This window comes from Diplotaxodon limnothrissa, linkage group LG13 (genome assembly GCF_057381915.1).
Source record: "Diplotaxodon limnothrissa isolate DT_005_m linkage group LG13, D_limnothrissa_male_GT1.1, whole genome shotgun sequence".
Lineage (NCBI taxonomy): Eukaryota > Metazoa > Chordata > Actinopteri > Cichliformes > Cichlidae > Diplotaxodon > Diplotaxodon limnothrissa.
The window spans coordinates 32,856,656-32,871,162 of NC_140608.1; the positions used below are offsets into that span (position 1 = coordinate 32,856,656).

At 40.9% G+C, this 14,507-nt stretch overlaps 1 protein-coding gene across 1 annotated transcript; it reads left to right on the forward strand.

The window, feature by feature from the left end:
• Positions 1-8,475: 8,475 nt before the first annotated feature.
• On the forward strand, positions 8,476-10,924 carry tlx1 (T cell leukemia homeobox 1). Its single transcript, XM_085369622.1, has 3 exons — positions 8,476-8,926; positions 9,645-9,882; positions 10,714-10,924. The coding sequence occupies exons 1-3, from the start codon at positions 8,476-8,478 to the stop codon at positions 10,922-10,924; spliced, it is 900 nt and encodes a 299-aa protein (XP_085225748.1).
• The last annotated feature ends 3,583 nt before the right edge of the window (positions 10,925-14,507 follow it).

The following is a 14,507-nucleotide window of genomic DNA, read 5'->3' on the forward strand; positions in this document are numbered from 1 at the left end:
TGTGAAGAGTGGGAGAAGAGGGTTGCATTGACAATCCAACACAATGGGCAGCACATTGAACACATTTTATAAGTGCTAAGAAACTTGTAAATAACTCATGAAAGAATAAAGTTACATTGAAACCAAGCACACCATTGTTTTTCTTGTGACATTACCAATAAGTGTCACATGGCCCTCTTCCTATTGAAAAAACAAAAGCTGTATCCAAGATGGCCGACTTCTAAATGGCCACCATGGTCACCACCCATCTTGAGGAGTTTGCCCCCTCACATATACTAATGTGCCACAAACAGGACTTTAATATCACCAACCATTCCCATTTTATTACAGTGTATCCATATAAATGGCCCACCCTGTGTATGGGGTGTGTCCTTGAAAAGCACAACTGTCATGGTCCTGGGTCTGGGGACCCTGTGTCTATGTGTCTTCTGATTTACGGGTATTCTTTGTTTTAGTGTTTGTCATGGTTTAGTCATTTGTCAATCAATCAATCAAGGCTTTATTTGCCACGTGCAGGTTGCCCTGCAGTGAAATAGGACCCCCCCCCCCCCCCCCCCGACAACACAGACATCACATGGGGATACAGGTCGGAGATCAGTAGCGTTACAGAAAAAAAAACACTGAAATATACACTACAATGGGAAAGAACAAGAGGAAAAAAAGAGACCTCTACTCATGCTGGGCTCCTGGGAGGACAGCATGAGAACAGGAAACTAAAAAACTCCTCTGCACAAAAAAGCACATAAATGTCCACAGCACAACATTATGGAGCACGTGACAAGCCACAGGGTTGGATGGGGGGTGAGGAGTCATCCGAAGCAAACACAGCAGCCATCCTGCCCAGCGCTACCATTCCAGTGCGGGCTCAGACCCGCCGTGTTCCCCAGGAGGGAACAAGCGTCGAAGGCGTTTGGAAAGGGAGGGAGGATGAGTGTGTGCATATCAGTGTATATGTATGTGTGTGTGTGTCCAGAGTTCAGCTGAGACAGTGTCTTTCGCCCTGCTAGGCTAAGTAAACAGTCTTCCAGCCAACCCAGGTGGCCTTGCATGGAATGGGAAGGAACAGACTAAACACAGTCGTTTTCAGGGTGTTTTTGTTCGGCTCCAGCCTTGAGACCGCAGCTGGCGCCAAAAGGGTATCCGCATGAAGTGATGGTGGTTTTTACTTTAGTGCGAACAGCTCATATGAATTTCAAAGCAGTTCTAACAGTCCAACACTGGTCTCTCAATCTCCCGTTGGAGAGCCGCGAGCTTCCGCATGATGTTATCAAACTTGCGCTCTGTGATGTTGTCATTCTTGTGCTCAAAGAGCCGATTCTAAGAACTCACGACCGCAGTGAGCTGCTCAAAGATATGATCCAATTTGCACTCAGAGATCTTATTCTGAGTATTCATGGCAGCCGTAGCCTCTCCAAGATCTTATCCGTGCTGCACTCAATGAGCCCATTTTGAGAAACTCACGCCTCTTTCCAAATAACACCAGGGTCCTTTTCTAAGTAGCTGACAGCTGGTAACTGTGCAGGGGCGGGTCTAGCAAAGTTTTGCCAGGGGGCCAGGTAGGGCATTAACAGGGAGAGGGGGGCACAAAGAAATACTTTTCTTTCTTATTCTCATTTAAAATTTCTAGCTTTTAACAAATAATTATCCGAATCTTACAACCAAAATTTTCATCTGATGTCAAATTTATAGAAATCCATTATTGTACATAGTAAGTTTTTTTCAGGGTCCCAACATAATTTCTTCAGAAGAAAGTACTGTACATGATGCCAGTATTTTCCCACGTTTTCTAGATTCTGTACCAGTACTTTGTGTAAAATGCCATCAAAAAGTCAATTAAGTTTTATTCTTTTTCAGCTGTCTTTCTGTCTCCTTTCACTTTTAAAAGGTTGCCATGTTAGAAAAAATATTTTGCCCTGCCATGCTGTTTATTGATGTGGTAAATAAATAGTTTATGAAAATATCACTAAATCTGTCATTTATTATTTTTAATATTCAGTAATGGTCATGTCTCACCTCTAGTCTTCTCTGTCTTAATTTCAGGTTTCCACCATATGTTGTAGATAGTTCAGGAAGTTAACTCAACCAAGCAGTCTTTGGGTTTCGGCTAAGTACTGTTTAGAATACCAGAATAAGGAGGATGGTGTACGTTTAAGTTTATTAGATTGATACATATGTACCAACAAGACAGTGTACATCACTGTCACAACGACGTTTGTTTTCATTCAAAGGCTTTATGGTTTTTCCTATAATACCTGGTGGGCCGGTCTCTAGTCAAAATGCCCGGGCTGATTTTTTGTCCCAGTCCAGCCCTGGCCAGACCCCTGTTACCATGGTTCCGAATAGGTAGATATCTTCAGCACCCAGGCTCACCCAAGCGTGTCAATTGCATTTAGGGACCAGTTGATCCAATCCATAATTCCTCTTTTAGGTTTTAGAGAACAGACTGTGAGAGAATGTTCCAGGGAAAAGTAATACAAAAAACACGAGACTAGACAAGGACACAAGAGGCTAAACAGGGAAGCTAAGGGAGAGGAGGAGGAGAAAAGTGCGACCGCCCTCGTCAAGAGCAAGAGCAGAAGATAAATATGGTTTGTACTTCACTTCCTTAGTTCTTTTCAGATTATATGTGTTTTATGTGTCATGTCGAGTTAGTTATGTTCTCATGGCTATTCTTCCCCGGTCCCAGTGTTGGGTCCATATCTCAATGTGTGTCTCTGGTTTCTGGTTGTTTTATTTTGATAGTCTTTGTCCTGTGTTCAGTGTATTTAGTTTGGGTTTCCCTTTGTCTTGTAATGTCAGATTTGCCCCAGCTGTGTTCCCAGCTGTTTCCCATCCTCTCATTACCTTGCGTGTGTATTTAAGTCCCCACTTAATTTATATCACTTTATTTCATCTCTTTATTTATATGAAAGAAACTATAATGTGGTGGGGCTTGTTTATTTCTTGTTTATTTTTTGTGTTTGTTTGGTTTTTTTTGTTTGTTTTATTTTTGCTTCATATGTTGTTTGTTTAATTGAAGACTCAAAGAAAATTTAATGAATGAGAGGTAAAACTTGAAGGGGTAGAGACAGTGTATACTATCCGGTTGTTCAGTCTGACGTCACTAGTCGTGTCTGGACCTAAACTCCGCTGCAGGTCTATATATCAAACGATCACTATGGCATTACTGAGAGTTGAAAAACTGTCTAAAGTCTTTCATCTTTAATAAAATGATCAGCGTTCTGCTCTACCAGGTGTAACAATTGAGTTTAACATCCAGGCATCCATGAAAACGGAATTTATGACATTTAACGGAGTTAGAAGTTAGCAGGGAGTTAGCTCGCTAGCTTCTATCTAAATACAATATAGCATGTCCTGACTGCGGGGTTTTGGAAACAAATTAAAACGTACAGCTCTGTTATCACTTCCAACATAAATGAAGACAGAAAACTAAACAGCAGTGACGTTTGTAGGGTTACTGAAGTTGGGCTAGCTGGTATATAATGATAATAATAATAATAATAATGGATTGGATTTATATAGCGCTTTTCAAGGCACCCAAAGCGCTTTACAATGCCACTATTCAATCATTCTCGCATTCACACACTGGTGGAGGCAAGCTACAGTTGTTGATGTGCTACGTGACCGCTAGCGACACAGCTATGTTAGCATAATATAAATAAGCTAACTTTTTTCCACTCAATAAAAGTTAACGTGAGTGTTCTCGGTGGTCAGGAACAAATGTAATCGCATGGCAGGATGCTGTAAAAGGACCAAACTTCAGCCAGGAGAACAGCTGAGATAATCCATCCACAATACGAGGTTAGTCATTCATATACTGCTGCATGGGCTGGGCTGTAGTTACATCCTAAGGTTTTAAAAACTGAGCTTAAATAAATGAGCTTTTTGAGATTAAATAGAAGAAAATACATAACATTAAACATGTTAACAACACAAAAGTCATATTACACGCAGACTACTTTAGGCCCGGAAGTAGCCTCGTCGCATCATCACTTAACGACCAGATAAGTGTATACTTCTGCCTACTCCTTTTCAAACAAAAAAAATGGAATGATATTTTGTAATGATTGTGAATGTACATGTTTGAAATAAAAATGAACTCAACTCAACTCTTTCCCTCTTTGGAGTGGCTATAAACACTGTTGCTGAGATACTGTGTTTATTGCTATTCATTTATCATGTTTTCTTTCCATTTTATTCTATTTTAATTTGAAGTATTTTGTTTAATTTTCTAAAAGTTTAGTGTAATTTTTCTTGGGGCTGTATACTTTTCATGTACAGCACTTTGGTCAACTCTGTTTTAAATTTGCTATATAAATAAACTTGGTACTATTCCAAAAGTCTTGGTTTGCTTAGATGCAATTTTGCAAGCCTAAGCCATGCTGCCATGTTTGTTCTGCCTTGTGTGTGTGTGTGTGTGTGTGTGTGTGTGTGTGTGTGTGTGTGTGTGTGTGTTTTGGAGGGGGGGATGGGGGGACTGTTTGTTTGGAGAGAAGACACTTGATCTCAGCAGCCCTTCCAAAGACCGATGGGCAGGGGGATTTTTGTTTAGACTTTAACATTTAACATATATGTCTTTTGTCCTGTCTTCCTCCTCTCACTCCTAAAAGCTTTCAGCAGCTGCCCCTTCCTGAGCTTATTCCTATTGGAGGGGAGTTTTTCCTTCCCACTGTTGCCAAGTGCTTGCTCAAAGAGGTCCCCCTGATTGTAGGGGTTTTCTCTAGTATTATTGTAGGGTCTTTACTTTATAATATAAGAGATAAGATAAGATAAGACTTTGTTGATCCCACGACGGGGATGCGTTACCTCAGCTCAGGTACAGATATCAGAAGGAAAATACAAAAAATACAAATAAAATAAAGAATAAAATTTTAAAAAGTAAGATAATACACTATATACAACGGTAGCATACACAGTATGTGATTATGGATATGGTTGTGGAAATATGCAAGACATAAACTATATAGCTTAACATAACTATTCTACCACTACTAGTCCAATGTATAGACATGTTCACACACACACAGGTGCACACTAAATATACATATGTATACACATACATACATATATACCTGCACACATCCATACACATAGCATATACATCTGGCTAGAAGGAGACATCTTTTTAGGGGCAGGGATAGCTCGGTAGGTAGAGTGGTCGCCCCATAATCGGAAGGTCGTAGGTGCGAATCCACTGTACCTTCCCTGCACACTGCTCCCCGTGCACCTGCTTACTGGCTGCCCACTGCTTCACTGAGTGAATGGGTCAAATGCAGAGAGAGTAAGTATACATTATAATTATTACAGAAGGTCCATTATGCATGAAGTGGTGTCCGTGGATGTCCACAATGTCCAGTTACTTATGACTTTGTGATTGAGGAGTTATAGAGTCTAACTGCTGTTGGGATGAATGATTTGTGAAAGCGCTCCTTCCTGCAGCAAGGGTGCCTCTTGAGCTTGATATAAAGTCTCTTAAGGCAAATGTTGTTATGATTTGGTGTTATATGAGTGAAACTGAACTGAATTCAACCTGTTAACTGGGGTCTGTAGAGTCTAAGATTTAGCAAATGCAGTTTTGCAATTTCTCTGAGCAGATTTTGCATTGACTTGGGGTGAATTTGCTTTAGCTTTCACTACTTGGAAGCTTTTGGCAATTTGTTAAACCATACAGGTCTTTGATATCAGTTGTTTGCTGGGTCGTTTTTTTTAATATGACACATGTGAACATGTGATTTCTGATCAGGTTATTTTAACTTTGGTCTTTGCATGGGCATTACTTAGTTAGGGTCACAACCCAAGATAAGGGTCTGTGTAACTTTGAAGCTAATAATAGTCCAAGCTTCCTTCACTTCCTCCTTATCATACCCATTTTCAATGGGCTGAAGAATAAAGCTATTGTGGAATTCCCAAAAGCTGCAATTTTCTAATTGTGACTTATGGCTGTCTTCAGAGGAGAGACAGTCCCAAAAGATTCCTGTGTTGTATTTTTTGTCTCTATGGGTAATTTCTCCCTTCATAATTAAATAGGGTTGATTTTTTTTAAATAACACAGGCATTCACACTTTATTAACGAAGGTACAGCCATGCCTGCTTTGATGGCTCCACCAATCCATGTGAGGAGGAAAAAAAACATTAAACACCAGTCTGCGGGGCCCACGAAACTGTGCTCTCTAAATTTCTTTTTATTTATTATGACTGTAAACGTCATAAACACTAAACTAGAAAAATTAAGACAAACACACACACAAAAGAAGCATAAAAAGAGTGTAAGATTCTAGTAAATAGGGATTCGGGTGTCATCTAAGGTTTTAAGTTTTATTTTTTTAACTGAGAAACCTTATTAAAAAATCAGATCAGAAGACATGACACAAGTACTCGGGGCAGTGATCAAACAAATGTGTAAAAGTACTCTGGCTCTATAATGTTCTGTGGTAGCCTTTTCTACAGGCAATACTTTTCAGCTTCAGTTAACGGTGATTATTCTGCTTATGCTGCTTAAAGAGCCTGTTTCCATTTTAGTCAAGTTTTTTTCCAGACTCCATGAGGCCCTTTGGGCTGAAATGAAAACGGCGACTTGATCATTTAGTTTACTGTCGGAGCCTCTCAGTGACATATTAGCGCTTTAATCACACACTCAGTTTTCTATAGCTGATTTTTTTCCCAGTAGAAAGTTCAGAGTTTAGAGCTAAAATGCTCGTTCATGTTTGGAGCCATAAACTCGCATTTTGTAATAAATAAAATTATTTCTGAAAATCACTTTAGTTCAAGGAAATGTATTTCCAAAAAACAGCAGCTGTGTTTTAGTGCAGTATTCCGTTTTAAAGCTGCTTTTCATGAAGAGATAAAACTTCCAAAACTGATTTCCTTGAAACCACGCTTGGAGTTAAGTTCAGTCTTGCGTTGTATTAGTGAGCTACTGCATTTGATCCTTGTAATTTAGCAGCCTTTCCCCTAATGTTCATTATCGGTCCCGTTTTAAACGAAGACCTGCACTTTAGTGTGCAGAAACGCTGCTAGGCATTAAAATTTGATGTCGACCGACTGGCCAGTGAAAACTCTTTAAAGGTATCAAATAGTAATCCCCACGTTAAGTAATTAAGTCCCAGTGGCTTTTAGGAGAGAAAATCAATAAACTGTGCGGTTTAATTTTTCATTCACTTGACGAGGAGTTTCTATAGTTGTGTCTTGAAATAAGCAAAATATAAAAGTTACTATATTAATTTTAATATTGCTATGATCTACGATCCACGATTGAATAAATTTAGAACTGTTTGTTCTGTTAAGCTGCGATAAATATCGTCCTAATTTAAATCCGCGCATAGTCATTGATCATTTCCAGAATCGTTAATATTTAAAATAACTGTCGAAAAACAACATGCTATTTGTGTGTATTAACTTCAATTTTGAAATTTATGTTAGTTTTATTGTCTGCGGGGAAAACATTCCAGCAGCACCGTGTGCAGTTCTGTTTCGGTTAAACGGTGTTTGTGTCCCATCATCCCTCTAAACATGAATTAATGATGTCGATGCAACAACAAAGGAGCAGCGTACCATTCATTTATTTCAGTGATTCATATTTGAGCCCATTAGACCAAACTATCAATGTTCCCAATTTTTGCAGCATAGATTAAAATTGACTGCGTTGTGTTCTTTGAACTGGGGCCATTTCTTTGGTTGCAAAGAGTTCAGTTCACGGACCCACTTCAGCCGTCAGACCGTCGGCCGATCACAGAATTTAAATGTAACGGGGTTCAATGCATTTTTTTCTCTACCTGCGGGGTCTATAAACACTGTTGCTGAGATAAATGTATGAAATGTTAAAAAAACAAAAAAACGAAAAATGTGTAAATGCTACTCAAATTCCCTTAAGCAAAAAAAAATGTCGTTTTTGTTTTCTTCATTCATATTTCTACAGCTCCTCTTAGCTCAGCGCCGCGCAGCTGGGAGAAAATGGCCCAAACTGAATTTTCAATCTTTTCCCTGCGGTAATTCACACCAGCGCTGGAACAAATGAAAACTACTGAATTTAGCGTCAGAGAATGAAGAAAGAGCACAAACGGTTTGTTTCAGGTTGTTAAGCTAAATATTCGGCTGAAGGCCTGAAGGCCCGCACAGTAAATGTCCAAAAAAGTGCCAAAAGCAGAAACATCTTCAATTGTTTCCAACTGATCGTGTGCGGCGGTTAATTTGTGTTTTAGAGAGCAGTGGCCTGTTTAACCAGTTGAGCTCGCAGGCCTGAAACCGGATCTTCATCTCTGTCTAATCTCTGGCAGTTTGACTGGTGTCCTCGTGCGCTGGGAGGGGAGTATGGGATGTGGGGGTGTTGGGGTTCTCCTGCAAACGCACACAGAAAGACGCATGCACTAGAACTGCCGGAGCTCGCGTGAGCACATACATTAGAGTTCAGGAAGTGGCGCGTGAAGCAGCCTAAATTCCTCGCGCAGGAGCGGGGGCTCGCGGCGGCTCGTGGAAGCCATGGATCACATAGGGATACTGGGGGCGCACCTGCAGCAGCACGCGCAAGTGGAGTCCATCAGTTTTGGCATCGATCAGATCCTCAGCAACGTGGAGCAAAGCTGCATGTTGGACACGAGGATGCACGAGCCGGACTACGGACACCTGGCCTACAACAGCGGCGCGAGCGGCGGCGTGAACGGAGGTTTCACGTGCAACAGCAGCGGATATAACGGCACCGGCAGCGCGTGCGGGATGTCTTCCCTCGGCGGTGCTTATCAAATGAGTATGGGCGTGAATATGAACGGTGCTAACGTCAACTCTGCCGGGGTCATCCGTGTCCCCGCTCACCGGCCTCTGAGCGCCGGGAACTCTTCCATGCCTGCGATGAGCGGGACCATCAACAACCTGACAGCGCTCACGTTCCCATGGATGGAGAGCAATCGACGCTACACTAAAGACAGATTCACAGGTATCCACTTATTATTATTAGAATTGCTAGAAGTAGTATTTATTGGTCCTTCCTATGATGAAAATGTAAATGTACCTGGCAGACTGTTTTGCGGCCTCTCTTCATTTTGTAGCCCGATTATTCATTGTTTAAAATAAAAAAAGAATAATATGAGTGTGTGTGGAAGAGAGGATAAAATAGCAATACTAAACGTTAGTTTAAACTCGGTACTTTTTAATTAAAAGCAAATGTCCACTTACAATAAAACGGGGGGAAGAGAAGAATCCGTTCTTCTCAGCAGTAATTTGTACACAGACAGAATACGCGTGAAAACCTGTGGCTGCCTCTCTGTGTTTGTGGAGCCGCTCCGGAATTTTAGTGTTTAGTAACTGCACCGTGTTTCTAATATAAAAATATTGATTTTAAATTTTGAAAATATAATTTTGTTTATAACTAAATATGTGGCTGATTTGCCGTAAGGCAATGTGGTGGTTTGCCCATGGTTTTTCAATCCCTGAATTAAAATATATATACATAATTTAAAAAATGATTTCTGCATTATATTAAAGGAAACTATTGATACGTGTGATATATGTAATAGTTTTATTTATTTTTACGGAGCTGCTTTTCTCCTGCTACGCTGTTGGTGCGCTCTCGGTTTCTTTGCATATCCTGCTTCCCTATCCTGTCTCATCCTGTCCTTTCCTTTCTCGTCCTTCTGCCCTTCTCTCCTGTTTAGTGTCCCTCTCACCCCTCACTGTAACACGTCGTGTAGGTCACCCTTATCAGAACCGGACACCGCCGAAGAAGAAAAAGCCCCGGACGTCCTTCACCCGCTTGCAGATCTGTGAGCTGGAGAAACGCTTTCACCGGCAGAAGTACCTGGCGTCGGCTGAACGTGCTGCGCTGGCCAAAGCACTGAAGATGACCGACGCACAAGTCAAAACCTGGTTCCAAAACAGACGCACCAAGTGGAGGTGAAGTTACCAGTGTATACGCGTTGGTACAAAATCTACCGAACATGCGCTGAACAGACATTCTTTATCAAAGACTGCGTGTCTATTTGGTTCCTAGGGGGTGTCAGGAAAACCATCTGTGTTTTTTAAAGGTCTCCTTGGATCCAAATACTCCACCATGAGTTTCCCTTTTGTGACGTTATCTTGTTGTGTTCTTATTTGCACATTTACCGTAAATCCTCATAGAGGTAGAGGCTGTGTAGCTTAATTTCATTGCAGGATTGTGGTGAAGTGCCTGAAGGCAGAAAACTTCCTCCCAATTTAACAAGGCCATTGGACAAATGAATTCAAATGAAATGAGCCTACTAATAGCTACTGGCATGTATATAGCTCAACTTGGAGACACTGAAACAGGCGCTCTGTGAAGATTTCTGGCTCTGTGACTATTAAAATGTGGTAATATTGTTGAACATTTCTCTGTCTGTAGAAATCTCTTTTTTTGTCCTGGAAATAATAATTTTCTGTGTCACAGAAAAGCTCAGGAAAGGCTTTTAATACTACTTTCCCATTTCTACATTTTTAAGAGCAAATTCAGCAACAGAAAACATTTTCATAATAATAACTATTAAAGATCAAACATCACTGATATTTGAAAGAAACTGTTTGCATTAGCCTATTTTAGTTAGACAGTTGAGCTACATGAAAACATACAGCATAACTCTCCAAATTCTCTGTGTCTCTCCCAAAACAAACCGATGTAGCCTGATTCTGATCCCCCGGAGTGTCACAGCTCGTGTTTGTACACTGTGCTGAATCTGTGCTCGATTTCATGTCACTCTGTTGTTGATACAGGCGGCAAACGGCGGAAGAGCGGGAGGCTGAGCGGCAGCAGGCCAATCGGATCCTCATGCAGCTGCAGCAGGAGGCCTTCCAGAAGACGATCAACCAACCCGTGACCCCAGACCCGCTGTGCCTACAGAACAGCTCTCTATTTGCCCTGCAGAGCCTGCAGCCATGGAACGAGAATACCGCAAAGATAAGCAGCGTAACTGCCTGCGAGTAGAATCAGCACAAACCATCCAGCAGGGTGTCCGAGAGACTGCTTAATAGCAGAGAAGCTGGCTAAAGCCTACATGCAAGGTCATGTCCCTGTTCTTGTTGTCACCCATCTACTGTCAGACAGACATTGAAGCGCCATCAGACAGAGTCCCCCAGCACTACTCGCTCTTAATGGGGATCACAGTCTGAGGTGGATCCTTCAGTGGTCTGGAGTGAATCCAGCTCTGCAGACACCAAGGTTTAATCTTCGGGAATAATTTGGAGGAGTACTGATGGACAGTGTTACAGAGTGGCATCGAAGAGTTGTTGTAGCTACTGTAATTTCCTAAAAGAGACTAAATGATTAATGGCTAAATAACGTATTTTCATATGGGGTCTCTTACAAAAAGAATATGCTTCTGCAATCAGTGTCTATCCAGCCCCTCACAGCAGTTTGTGATGTAACTGCCACTTTTCATCTGTTGACTTGTGTTGCTGGACACAAGTTTTCACCTTTTTGTGTTCCATATTATCCTACACTATGTCATGCACATGAAATGAATTTTGGCTTACAGCAGCATAAAAGAGCACTTATTTTATCACCTGAGATGAATAACAGCGAGAGTGAGAAGAGTAAACCTGTGTGTTTCACCCCGTCTTACTGCAGCTCGGCTATATATGGTCCAAAATCATCCGATTAATGGGGGAACAAATACCATGGCACTTTACAAGTACGTTTAACAAAAAACATACTTTTCACCACAGTTTAGCTCATATTACATTTTCTTTTCTCTTATTTTTGTAAAAGGCTTTTACAGACTGTATTTTCACCACTGTAAAGCAAAGGATCTTAGACCTGACACCAAAAAACAATGACACAAAGCTGCCGTGTGTTCATTTTTTGCCCACTGTGTGTGTGTGTGTGTGTGTGTGTGTGTGTGTGTGTGTGTGTGTGTGTGTGTGTGTGTGTGTGTACACGTATGCCGTAGTTTTCCCCGTGTGACACGCTAATGGCTGAAGTGAAAAAATAATGAATTTCTTCAAATACTATGATTGTGTTATGTTCTGTAATTTAAGTAGATGGAATTCTCTTCGCAGGCTATCGTTAAAGTATCTCACTGATTGTCAGTCACTTCTCACAGCACTTCCAGATGCAAATCAGGCGTTTGAATTTTGTTTTGCTTATTTTTTTGTCAGACAGATGTAGTTCTTCTCATACATTCGTGTATAAACAAAAACATAAATGTGGATATTTTCTGCTTTTTTTCACTGATGCCAACAGACTGCAGGAGCAGGTTTGTGCGTGTATACATGTGTGATGTGACATTTGCCAGGACTGGTTTCTGAAAGGCTGAAGGAGAATTTCATCATCCACTCAGAAACATCAGTGCTGAGCCGCTGAAGCTGATCCACACTGGAGCTTCCTGGAATTCCTTTCCCCCAACACACACACACATCCCTGCAACAGCCTGAAATCAGATTAAATCAAAATGTTGGGGCTGTGATACGTATACATTAATAAACACATCCCAATCTTATGTTTAAGAAAGACAACAAGGCAGCGAAAGAATCCACTGCACATCCAGGATCACAGCAAAACGTCCTGCTGGTCAGGCCAGAATAAATGCCCTGAGTAAGATAATGATGATGTGAGCTTCATGTGTTGCCTCCGAGCTCACCCTAGAGTCCTCTGAGTGAGCTCTGTCTTAAATGGAGAACAACACAGAGAAATGTGCCTAGATCAAAGTGAGCTGAGCAGTACCAGACAGTGGAAGTGTGGCTTTAGAGCATAGGTGTCAAACTCTGGCCCGCGGGCCAAATTTGGCCCGCAGCCTAATTACATTTGGCCCGCAAAGCCATACCAAATTATTATTAGAGCTGGCCTGCTGGTATTATACAGCTAATATATATATTGTTTAGTATTAAGCTTGGCTTGTTCCATATTCAGTTTTTCAGAAAAACTTGTTTGAGTCCATAAGAAGAGATTCATTCTTAAATCTGGAGGAAGATTTTTTTTTTTCAGTAAATATTAACGTTAGCCCGCGACTTTGCTCCAGTTTTGAATTTTGGCCCACTGTGTATTTGAGTTTGACACCCCTGCTTTAGAGTAACCTACATATAAATCAAGATTATCTCCTGACCAGTTTTAGTACTTCTGAACAAAAGTCATTATCAGGGGTTAAAGTGGGCAACGGCTTTCTGGCACCTTCAGTTAACGAGCAATTAATTGAGTGCGTGTGTGTCTGTGTGTGTGCGTGCGTGCGTGCGCATGCTGCAGCCTGGTTTGCTTCCAGTGATGTCATTGACATACTTAAAAAATAATAAAAAAATAATGGTGTTGCACGGCCCGCTGCATCATACACTCTGAAGTGATTCTTTGCAACAGTTGAATCCTGTGGAGATGAGCAATTTTAAAAAGCTCTAGTAGGAGAGGGTACATAGTCGGTTGTTTATAAGGTCCCAATATCAGCTGTCCTATTTACAGTTTTTTACAGCCGCTAGGACACATTTCCCAATACTTAGGTCACTTTTGCAAAACTCTTCACACAATCCTCCTAACTGACCGTCAGCTTGGCAAAGCAGTTCATTTCACATTCAAAATGCACTACAACTACCAAAACACTTCATTCAGGTCTCAAATAAACTCATTCTTCCAGAACACTAGCAAAGGTTGACAGCCGACAAACACACTTTGTCACCCACAAAACAATGACCTAAAAAACACTAACAACATGTAGCATTACACAGTGTTTCTTGTGTAAAACAAGGACACATCTCTGTTTATAATTTCAATATATGTTACTGGAATGAATCAGACATCATGCAGAATTCGTTAATATTTGTTTATGTATTTTTATTTTTTTGCACTAAGTAATCCCAAAATACAAGAATTTGTATACACACCATCCACTGATACACATACAATAGTAATGCTAATCTACTCGGTCTCCTCCATTTGGCCACAGGTTCTCATCCACATCACATCTTATGTCATCTAGGGCAACACACCTAGGAAAGAATCTTCTGGCTGCCAGAATTGAAGGAGTTGAAAAATTGAAGGAGTAACACCTGTGCAGATGTTCATCTACAATGAGGATCAGCTGTGGCTGGTTAAACTGCATTTTTAGATTTAAAATATGTTTCAATAAAATATTGCTGTTGGATTTTGCTGTCTTATTCAGTTTTGCATTGTGTTATTGTTTTGGCCATAAGTTTAACAGTTTTGAAAACAGTATGTAAGCACATGCAAAATGTCCTGTATGTACAAAGGTTTTTGGCAGTTGTTGTGTCTGAGTGAGAAGATGATTCATGAAATTTGAGAGATGTAGTCATTGAATGCATTTTGTGCCAAAACAATGATAACTGGTCCTCAGTTTAGCCCACATAGACTTCTGTTGTGCTCACTGTGTGAGGAGTTTTGCAAACGTGACCTAAGTATTGGGAAATGTGTCCTAGCGTCTGTAAAAAACTGTAAGCTGATGCTGTGGCCAGTGTCTCTGTGAACTGGACTCATATGAGACTGGACTGTATATACTGGGTGTGTGGTTTTGCTTTCTCTCACTTGATTCAGGTGCCCAACACTTTTTTGTCCTGTGAAAACAGCTGAC